An 11,380-nucleotide genomic window follows, 5' to 3' on the forward strand; every position below is an offset into this window, starting at 1 on the left:
TCTGCCAAAAGCGTCATTTGCATGCATATCGTGTGGTTTTGCAGGAAACTGCATCTTCGTCTACCAAAAGTTGCATATTCATGCTTAAAACGCGTTTTGGCACAAATCCATGTGCGGTTGCTAAAAAGAGCAGCATTGGCATGCTTTTCACGTCGTTTGGTAGAAATCCACACGCGCGTTCTGCCAAAAGCACCATTTGCATGCATATCGTGTGGTTTTGCAGAAAACTGCATCCTCGTCTACCAAAAGTGTCATATTCATGCTTAAAACGCGTTTTGGCACAAATCCATGTGCGGGTTCTAAAAAGAGCAGCATTGGCATGCTTTTCACGTCGTTTGGTAGAAATCCACACGCGCGTTCTGCCAAAAGCACCATTTGCATGCATATCGTGTGGTTTTGCAGAAAACTGCATCCTCGTCTACCAAAAGTGTCATATTCATGCTTAAAACGCGTTTTTGCACAAATCCATGTGCGGGTTCTAAAAAGAGCAGCATTGGCGTGCTTTTCACGTCGTTTGGTAGAAATCCACACGTGCGTTCTGCCAAAAGCGCCATTTGCATGCATATCGTGTGGTTTTGCAGAAAACTGCATCCTCGTCTACCAAAAGTTGCATATTCATGCTTAAAACGCGTTTTGGCACAAATCTATGTGCGGGTGCTAAAAAGAGCAGCATTGGCATGCTTTTTCACGTCGTTTGGTAGAAATCCACACGCGCGTTCTGCCAAAAGCGTCATTTCCATGCATATCGTGTGGTTTTGCAGAAAACTGCATCCTCGTCTACCAAAAGTTGCATATTCATGCTTAAAACGCGTTTTGGCACAAATCCATGTGCGGGTGCTAAAAAGAGCAGCATTGGCATGCTTTTCACGTCGTTTGATAGAAATCCACACGCGCTTTCTGCCAAAAGCGCCATTTGCATGCATATAGTGTGGTTTTGCAGAAAACTGCATCCTCGTCTACTAAAAGTGTCATATTCATGCTTAAAACGCGTTTTGACACAAATCCATGTGCGGGTTCTAAAAAGAGCAGCATTGGCATGCTTTTCACGTCGTTTGGTAGAAATCCACACGCGCGTTCAGCCAAAAGCGTCATTTGCATGCATATTGTGTGGTTTTGCAGAAAACTGCATCCTCGTCTACCAAAAGTTGCATATTCATGCTTAAAACGCGTTTTGGCACAAATCCATGTGCGGGTGCTACACAGAGCAGCATTGGCATGGTTTTCACGTCGTTTGGTAGAAATCCACAGGCGCGTTCTGCCAAAAGCACCATTTGCATGCATATCGTGTGGTTTTGCAGAAAACTGCATCCTCGTCTAACAAAGGTGTCATATTCATGCTTAAAACGCGTTTTGGCACAAATCCATGTGCGGGTTCTAAAAAGAGCAGCATTGGCATGCTTTTCACGTCGTTTGGTAGAAATCCACACGCGCGTTCTGCCAAAAGCACCATTTGCATGCATATCGTGTGGTTTTGCAGAAAACTGTATCCTCGTCTACCAAAAGTGTCATATTCATGCCTAAAACGCGTTTTGGCACAAATCCATGTGCGGGTTCTAAAAACAGCAGCATTGGCATGCTTTTCACGTCGTTTGGTAGAAATCCAGACGCGCGTTCTGCCAAAAGCGTCATTTGCATGCATATCGTGTGGTTTTGCAGAAAACTCCATCCTCGTCTACCAAAAGTTGCATATTCATGCTTAAAACGCGTTTTGGCACAAATCCATGTGCGGGTGCTAAAAAGAGCAGCATTGGCATGCTTTTCACGTCGTTTGGTAGAAATCCACGCGCGCGTTCTGCCAAAAGCACCATTTGCATGCATATCCTGTGGTTTTGCAGAAAACTGCATCCTCGTCTACCAAAAGTGTCATATTCATGCTTAAAACGCGTTTTGGCACAAATCCATGTGCGGGTTCTAAAAAGAGCAGCATTGGCATGCTTTTCACGTCGTTTGGTAGAAATCCACACGCGCGTTCTGCCAAAAGCACCATTTGCATGCATATCGTGTGGTTTTGCAGAAAACTGCATCCTCGTCTACCAAAAGTGTCATATTCATGCTTAAAACGCGTTTTGGCACAAAGCCATGTGCGGGTTCTAAAAAGAGCAGCATTGGCATGCTTTTCACGTCGTTTGGTAGAAATCCACACGCGCGTTCTGCCAAAAGCGTCATTTGCATGCATATCGTGTGGTTTTGCAGAAAACTGCATCCTCGTCTACCAAAAGTGTCATATTCATGCTTAAAACGCGTTTTGGCACAAATCCATGTGCGGGTTCTAAAAAGAGCAGCATTGGCATGCTTTTCACGTCGTTTGGTAGAAGTCCACACGCGCGTTCTGCCAAAAGCACCATTTGCATGCATATCGTGTGGTTTTGCAGAAAACTGCATCCTCGTCTACCAAAAGTGTCATATTCATGCTTAAAACGCGTTTTGGCACAAATCCATGTGCGGGTTCTAAAAAGAGCAGCATTGGCATGCTTTTCACGTCGTTTGGTAGAAATCCACACGCGCGTTCTGCCAAAAGCGTCATTTGCATGCATATCGTGTTGTTTTGCAGAAAACTGCATCCTCGTCTACCAAAAGTCGCATATTCATGCTTAAAACGCGTTTTGGCACAAATCCATGTGCGGGTTCTAAAAAGAGCAGCATTGGCATGCTTTTCACGTCGTTTGGTAGAAATCCACACGCGCGTTCTGCCAAAAGCACCATTTGCATGCATATCGTGTGGTTTTGCAGAAAACTGCATCCTCGTCTACCAAAAGTGTCATATTCATGCTTAAAACGCGTTTTCGCACAAATCCATGTGCGGGTTCTAAAAAGAGCAGCATTGGCATGCTTTTCACGTCGTTTGGTAGAAATCCACACGCGCGTTCTCCCAAAAGCACCATTTGCATGCATATCGTGTGGTTTTGCAGAAAACTGCATCCTCGTCTACCAAAAGTGTCATATTCATGCTTAAAACGCGTGCTGGCACAAATCCATGTGCGGGTTCTAAAAAGAGCAGCATTGGCATGCTTTTCACGTCGTTTGGTAGAAATCCACACGCGCGTTCTGCCAAAAGCGTCATTTGCATGCATATCGTGTGGTTTTGCAGAAAACTGCATCCTCGTCTACCAAAGGTTGCATATTCATGCTTAAAACGCGTTTTGGCACAAATCCATGTGCGGGTTCTAAAAAGAGCAGCATTGGCATGCTTTTCACGTCGTTTGGTAGAAATCCACACGCGCGTTCTGCCAAAAGCACCATTTGCATGCATATCGTGTGGTTTTGCAGAAAACTGCATCCTCGTCTACCAAAAGTGTCATATTCATGCCTAAAACGCGTTTTGGCACAAATCCATGTGCGGGTTCTAAAAACAGCAGCATTGGCATGCTTTTCACGTCGTTTGGTAGAAATCCAGACGCGCGTTCTGCCAAAAGCGTCATTTGCATGCATATCGTGTGGTTTTGCAGAAAACTCCATCCTCGTCTACCAAAAGTTGCATATTCATGCTTAAAACGCGTTTTGGCACAAATCCATGTGCGGGTGCTAAAAAGAGCAGCATTGGCATGCTTTTCACGTCGTTTGGTAGAAATCCACGCGCGCGTTCTGCCAAAAGCACCATTTGCATGCATATCCTGTGGTTTTGCAGAAAACTGCATACTCGTCTACCAAAAGTGTCATATTCATGCTTAAAACGCGTTTTGGCACAAATCCATGTGCGGGTTCTAAAAAGAGCAGCATTGGCATGCTTTTCACGTCGTTTGGTAGAAATCCACACGCGCGTTCTGCCAAAAGCACCATTTGCATGCATATCGTGTGGTTTTGCAGAAAACTGCATCCTCGTCTACCAAAAGTGTCATATTCATGCTTAAAACGCGTTTTGGCACAAATCCGTGTGCGGGTTCTAAAAAGAGCAGCAGTGGCATGCTTTTCACGTTGTTTGGTAGAAATCCACACGCGCGTTCTGCCAAAAGCGTCATTTGCATGCATATCGTGTGGTTTTGCAGAAAACTGCATCCTCGTCTACCAAAAGTTGCATATTCATGCTTAAAACGCGTTTTGGCACAAATCCATGTGCGGGTGCTAAAAAGAGCAGCATTGGCATGCTTTTCACGTCGTTTGGTAGAAATCCACACGCGCGTTCTGCCAAAAGCGTCATTTGCATGCATATCGTGTGGTTTTGCAGGAAACTGCATCTTCGTCTACCAAAAGTTGCATATTCATGCTTAAAACGCGTTTTGGCACAAATCCATGTGCGGTTGCTAAAAAGAGCAGCATTGGCATGCTTTTCACGTCGTTTGGTAGAAATCCACACGCGCGTTCTGCCAAAAGCACCATTTGCATGCATATCGTGTGGTTTTGCAGAAAACTGCATCCTCGTCTACCAAAAGTGTCATATTCATGCTTAAAACGCGTTTTGGCACAAATCCATGTGCGGGTTCTAAAAAGAGCAGCATTGGCATGCTTTTCACGTCGTTTGGTAGAAATCCACACGCGCGTTCTGCCAAAAGCACCATTTGCATGCATATCGTGTGGTTTTGCAGAAAACTGCATCCTCGTCTACCAAAAGTGTCCTATTCATGCTTAAAACGCGTTTTTGCACAAATCCATGTGCGGGTTCTAAAAAGAGCAGCATTGGCGTGCTTTTCACGTCGTTTGGTAGAAATCCACACGTGCGTTCTGCCAAAAGCGCCATTTGCATGCATATCGTGTGGTTTTGCAGAAAACTGCATCCTCGTCTACCAAAAGTTGCATATTCATGCTTAAAACGCGTTTTGGCACAAATCTATGTGCGGGTGCTAAAAAGAGCAGCATTGGCATGCTTTTTCACGTCGTTTGGTAGAAATCCACACGCGCGTTCTGCCAAAAGCGTCATTTCCATGCATATCGTGTGGTTTTGCAGAAAACTGCATCCTCGTCTACCAAAAGTTGCATATTCATGCTTAAAACGCGTTTTGGCACAAATCCATGTGCGGGTGCTAAAAAGAGCAGCATTGGCATGCTTTTCACGTCGTTTGATAGAAATCCACACGCGCTTTCTGCCAAAAGCGCCATTTGCATGCATATAGTGTGGTTTTGCAGAAAACTGCATCCTCGTCTACTAAAAGTGTCATATTCATGCTTAAAACGCGTTTTGACACAAATCCATGTGCGGGTTCTAAAAAGAGCAGCATTGGCATGCTTTTCACGTCGTTTGGTAGAAATCCACACGCGCGTTCAGCCAAAAGCGTCATTTGCATGCATATTGTGTGGTTTTGCAGAAAACTGCATCCTCGTCTACCAAAAGTTGCATATTCATGCTTAAAACGCGTTTTGGCACAAATCCATGTGCGGGTGCTACACAGAGCAGCATTGGCATGCTTTTCACGTCGTTTGGTAGAAATCCACAGGCGCGTTCTGCCAAAAGCACCATTTGCATGCATATCGTGTGGTTTTGCAGAAAACTGCATCCTCGTCTAACAAAGGTGTCATATTCATGCTTAAAACGCGTTTTGGCACAAATCCATGTGCGGGTTCTAAAAAGAGCAGCATTGGCATGCTTTTCACGTCGTTTGGTAGAAATCCACACGCGCGTTCTGCCAAAAGCACCATTTGCATGCATATCGTGTGGTTTTGCAGAAAACTGTATCCTCGTCTACCAAAAGTGTCATATTCATGCCTAAAACGCGTTTTGGCACAAATCCATGTGCGGGTTCTAAAAACAGCAGCATTGGCATGCTTTTCACGTCGTTTGGTAGAAATCCAGACGCGCGTTCTGCCAAAAGCGTCATTTGCATGCATATCGTGTGGTTTTGCAGAAAACTCCATCCTCGTCTACCAAAAGTTGCATATTCATGCTTAAAACGCGTTTTGGCACAAATCCATGTGCGGGTGCTAAAAAGAGCAGCATTGGCATGCTTTTCACGTCGTTTGGTAGAAATCCACGCGCGCGTTCTGCCAAAAGCACCATTTGCATGCATATCCTGTGGTTTTGCAGAAAACTGCATCCTCGTCTACCAAAAGTGTCATATTCATGCTTAAAACGCGTTTTGGCACAAATCCATGTGCGGGTTCTAAAAAGAGCAGCATTGGCATGCTTTTCACGTCGTTTGGTAGAAATCCACACGCGCGTTCTGCCAAAAGCACCATTTGCATGCATATCGTGTGGTTTTGCAGAAAACTGCATCCTCGTCTACCAAAAGTGTCATATTCATGCTTAAAACGCGTTTTGGCACAAAGCCATGTGCGGGTTCTAAAAAGAGCAGCATTGGCATGCTTTTCACCTCGTTTGGCAGAAATCCACACGCGCGTTCTGCCAAAAGCGTCATTTGCATGCATATCGTGTGGTTTTGCAGAAAACTGCATCCTCGTCTACCAAATGTTGCATATTCATGCTTAAAACGCGTTTTGGCACAAATCCATGTGCGGGTGCTAAAAAGAGCAGCATTGGCATGCTTTTCACGTCGTTTGGTAGAAATCCACGCGCGCGTTCTGCCAAAAGCACCATTTGCATGCATATCGTGTGGTTTTGCAGAAAACTGCATCCTCGTCTACCAAAAGTGTCATATTCATGCTTAAAACGCGTTTTGGCACAAATCCGTGTGCGGGTTCTAAAAAGAGCAGCATTGGCATGCTTTTCACGTTGTTTGGTAGAAATCCACACGCGCGTTCTGCCAAAAGCGTCATTTGCATGCATATCGTGTGGTTTTGCAGAAAACTGCATCCTCGTCTACCAAAAGTTGCATATTCATGCTTAAAACGCGTTTTGGCACAAATCCATGTGCGGGTGCTAAAAAGAGCAGCATTGGCATGCTTTTCACGTCGTTTGGTAGAAATCCACACGCGCGTTCTGCCAAAAGCGTCATTTGCATGCATATCGTGTGGTTTTGCAGAAAACTGCATCCTCGTCTACCAAAAGTTGCATATTGAAATGAAATTGTTTATTTGCCATCCTGTACATTTACAGATGGAAGGACTGTAGATAAAAAGCTGTCCTTCAACAGCTTGACGTGTCCACAATCCCCGTTTCTGCAGGGAGGCAGCATAACATATGCGCACATACATGTACATACATATATGTAGCTGTGTACATAGCTGCAATGACATGTTACTCACTCACACTTTCATGTCAACAAAAGAATGCAATAACACAGGTACACAACGCTACCAGATATTACATCGAAACCGTATACATCAGTTTCAGTTCCTTGGATGATGACGTGAAAAGATCAAATCGGACGGAATTATAGTAATTTAACAGTGTTGGTATTGTGTATTTAAGGCATTGTTTCCCATAGTTTGAACGTGGTGTTGGTACCAACCAATCCTCAAAATGTCTTGTAACGTAATTTGTAGATTTTCTCCGAAGTTGGGCTAGAGTACGCAGGTTGCTGATATTTCGATGGATTTCCAGTTTATATACAAGACTCAGACGATATCTGTAGAGATTGTGAGCTGGGATCACACCAGAATTATTAAAGAAGGTTATTGTCGATGCTGTGTAGGAAGCGTTATATGCGTTGCGGAGATACTTCTTTTGTAACAGGTGAATATGTTCTAGATTGGTGGATGTTGTATTACCCCATACTAATTGGCAATAGTTTAAATGTGATTGAAAAAGTGAATTGTACAGCAAGAGTTTAATACGCGTGGAAAGAATGTATCTCATACGGCCTACTACACCAGTTATTGTACTTATTTTGCTTAGAACGTGTTTCACGTGATTGTCCCAAGACATGTTCGCTGAAAAGAAGACACCCAGACATTTGAAGGTCTCGACTATTTCAATAGTCTTTGAGTTTAATACAATGTCTTGATGGGGAGGTATTTGCTTGTTTTTCGGTCTGAATATAACTGCTTTTGTTTTGTTTGCATTTATCTTCATTAAATTCACTCTCGACCATTCCTCTAAGGATTTCATTGCATTGTTGCATTGTTCTATAAGAACTTGAATATTATTACCAGTGAAGAAAATACTCGTGTCGTCCGCGTAGATAATAAACCTTGCCTGAGAGTTAGTATTGACGATATCATTCAGATATATATTAAAAAGCAAAGGCCCTAAAATACTTCCCTGTGGCACTCCACAATGGACAGCTCTAGCCTTAGAAGTAAAGGTGTCGATTTTCACAATTTGTGTTCTCTCAGATAAGTAGGATTTGACAAGAGATAGTGCCTGTCCTCGTATTCCATAATAGTTTAATTTCTCCAATAAAATGTTATGATCAACTAAGTCAAAGGCCTTAGAAAAGTCTACGAAAATACCAACAACTATAGCTTTGTTTTCAAACTCTGTTAATATATATTCTTTTTGCTCTACTAATGCTAACTCGACTGACTTTTTCTTACGAAAACCGAACTGGTGTGGTGTTAACAGGTTATGTTTCTCAATAAAATTTGTCATCCTCGAATGCAAAATTTTTTCAAGCACCTTTGAAAAGATTGGCAAAATAGATACCGGCCTGTAGTTTCCCAAATCATTACGATCTCCTTTTTTATATAGAACAGTTACTTTCGCAGACTGCATCTTCACTGGAAAAATTGCCGATTCCAAACACAAGTTAAAAATATGAGTGAGTATTGGGGCAATGATTTCAGCTACATGTTTAATTGGGCACACTTTAAAACCGTCAATGTCACAACTACTGCTATTGTTTAAGGTTTTTATAACTGACACAATTTCATTCGGTGTGACGGGCTGAAGGTATATTGTGCTCTCGTTGTTAGTGCAAATATATTTACTAGCATGACAGTTTGTAGCGTGAGTACTAGCCATATCTGTGAAAAAAATATTAAATGCATCAGCTAGTTCATTACCTGATAATTCTTGGCCATTAATTTGTAGCTGCAATAAAGGTTTGTGGAAATCATTACGATTCAAAAGTCGGTTCAACCTCGCCCACAGTAGACTGTGTTTATGGCTTTCGATGTCCAGAAAAGATGAGTAGTATGCTGTGCGTGCATGCCGTAACTTCTTAGTTAACTTGTTTCGATACTTTTTAAATATGGCAAGGTCATCCGTTGATCGCGTGTGGAGGAAATGTTGGTATAGCTTGTCCCTCATTTTCATTTCATTGCGTAAATCAGGTGTAATCCATGGTTTCCGGGTTTTTCTACTTTTCCTGCGTGTCCTGGAAGGAAAGCTGTGGTGGTATAGGCGGGACAATATATCAATGAACATATTGTAAGCCTCATTGGCATCTGTTAGGTTAGTTATCACATCCCAATCTATTGTCAAAAGGGTATCACAAAAAGATTTCAGAGTTGTGTCTGTAATTAATTGGTATGACAATGGTGGGAACTTTTTTCCTCCTAATCCGCTTATTTCAGAACACACAAACACCGGCAAATGGTCACTGATAGAACAAGATAAGACTCCGGATTTTATGTTTGACTGTAAGGAATTAGTGATAAATAAATCCAGAGTTGACTGGCCTTGAGGCGTGACCCTAGTAGGCGTGTTGATTAAGTTGACAAAACCGTTCGATAATATAACCATATTGAAAGAATTCGATGACTGACTATTCGAACCCATGTCAATGTTGAAATCTCCGCCAGCTATTAAAGTTTTGGAATTATGATTTTGAACCACATATGCAAGAAATTGATCGTAGAACTTTATAAACGCCGGTATATCACCAGTCGGTGGTCGATAGCACACAGAAAATACATGCGTACCAGTGCATAGTGACAATATTTCATAGTCAGGTGAAATCACATTATAAGAATCAAGGATTTGACATTCAACGTCATCTGCAATCAGCAACGCTACTCCACCCCCTCGAGAGTGTGACCTGTTTAAATAGTAAGTATTATAATTAGGCAACCTAAATATATCACTTTCAGAAGTGCTCCATGTTTCGGTTAGCATGATAACGGAAAATTGAAAGGAAAATGCGGTAATTAGCTCCTCCAAGCCCGATATTTTGTTTCTCACAGATCGCGTATTTAGGTGGATACATTTTATGGAGGTTGTAGTAAACGTTGCTACAATTTCATTTACATCATTTGGTAAGTAAAACTCCACTTCATCATACTTCCCTCAGATATTGCAACCAACTCCGCTGTTTAGAGCTCCGCAAGTTCATCCTTATCCTTAATGTGAACTGCATGAGCTCCCTCGGTCTTCCGTACAAGGACCTTGCCATTGACGTGCCAAACAAACTTATAACCCTTTTGCCTTGCCGCTTCTTTCGTAGCCCGTAGAAGCTCCCTGCTGTGTCGAGTCAGATTTTCTTGAAAGAAAATTCGAGGGTTGTCGCCAGTGAGGGTGTACTTCTTTTTTAGCCACGCATCTCTGGTCTCTTGCTTTGTGAAGCGGATAATAATTCCTGGCACCTTGTCTTGCTTAGCGAGCAGCCGATGCACGGATGCGATATCAGCCTTTGTAAGCTGAGGTACTCTAAGCTTATCAGCGACTTCATTTAGAGAGTTCATCAAGTTTTCACCCTGCACAACAGGGATTCCGTGAACTTCCAAGTTCAGTCGCCTACTTCGGAACTCAAGATCATTCACCTGTCGTATAAGGCCGCATTCTGCAGATGCATGTGCCTTTTCTCTTTCTTCTAGTTCTGTCACCCTTTTTCTTAGCTCCTTGATCTCAGTGTCTTGCTTAGTTATCTTTCCCTGAAATTCATCGAATTTCTGGGATAGAAACTGAACCGACTGTTCCATGCTATTTACTTTTCCTATTAAAGACGGCAAGCCCTCAAGTTTCTCGTTTATCGATGCGAGAACTAAATGTACGTCAACTTCATCGTCACTGCGACTACCCCGAGGGCCCATGCTCTTACATGTCATGCACTTCCAGGCCTTCTTTGCCGTTTCCGATTTGGATTTGTATGATTTTTCTAGCAGGCCAGCACACTTCCCGAAGTGGTACATGTGTAAACACTCGCTACATTTCACAGACCCTTCATCCTCTACAGGTAAGTGGCACGATAAGCAAGTGTCGGGCATAGTGCAATAAAGGCACAAACAGACAAGAAAAAAGAACAAGGAGCTAGAACGTTCTGCAAAGCAACTACTTGTTAAGCATGTTGTATCATTCTATAGCAGCAATGGCAGCAGTGGCAGCAGCGACAGCTTAAATACGAGAAAACAGAAGTAGTACAGAATAATGTCAAGGATAACTAACCTGCAACAGCAGTGTACACAGAATCAGACGTGTTTCCAGATGCTGCCGCCGCTGCCAAAAGACCGCCGACTGGGAGACGCCCACTTATATCAGGATGCGATGTGTCGAACTGCGCTTGCGCCAATAGAGTCCGTCAGAATCGCGAAGACAGGAGCGGAGCACGGTCGAGCAGAATTCGTCGCCGAAAAACGCTGACGATAAGAGTGCTCGCAAGAAGGCAGTAGATCCGAAGATGCTCAGGTACGGTGGAAGTCAGCACGGCTCCGATGCGGCTCCAATGCGGCTACT

At 43.2% G+C, this 11,380-nt stretch overlaps 1 protein-coding gene across 1 annotated transcript; it reads right to left on the bottom strand.

Annotated features, from left to right (window-relative positions):
- Positions 1 to 10,023: 10,023 nt before the first annotated feature.
- LOC139054015 (uncharacterized) lies at positions 10,024 to 10,629 on the bottom strand. Its single transcript, XM_070530582.1, has one exon. The coding sequence runs from the start codon at positions 10,627 to 10,629 to the stop codon at positions 10,024 to 10,026; it is 606 nt and encodes a 201-aa protein (XP_070386683.1).
- Between the last annotated feature and the right edge of the window lie 751 nt (positions 10,630 to 11,380).

This window comes from Dermacentor albipictus, unplaced genomic scaffold, assembly GCF_038994185.2.
Source record: "Dermacentor albipictus isolate Rhodes 1998 colony unplaced genomic scaffold, USDA_Dalb.pri_finalv2 scaffold_497, whole genome shotgun sequence".
Lineage (NCBI taxonomy): Eukaryota > Metazoa > Arthropoda > Arachnida > Ixodida > Ixodidae > Dermacentor > Dermacentor albipictus.

Coding starts and splice junctions, on each gene's coding strand:
- LOC139054015 (XM_070530582.1), bottom strand. CDS start 10,629: ATGGAACAGTCGGTTCAGTTTCTATCCCAGAAATTCGATGAATTTCAG.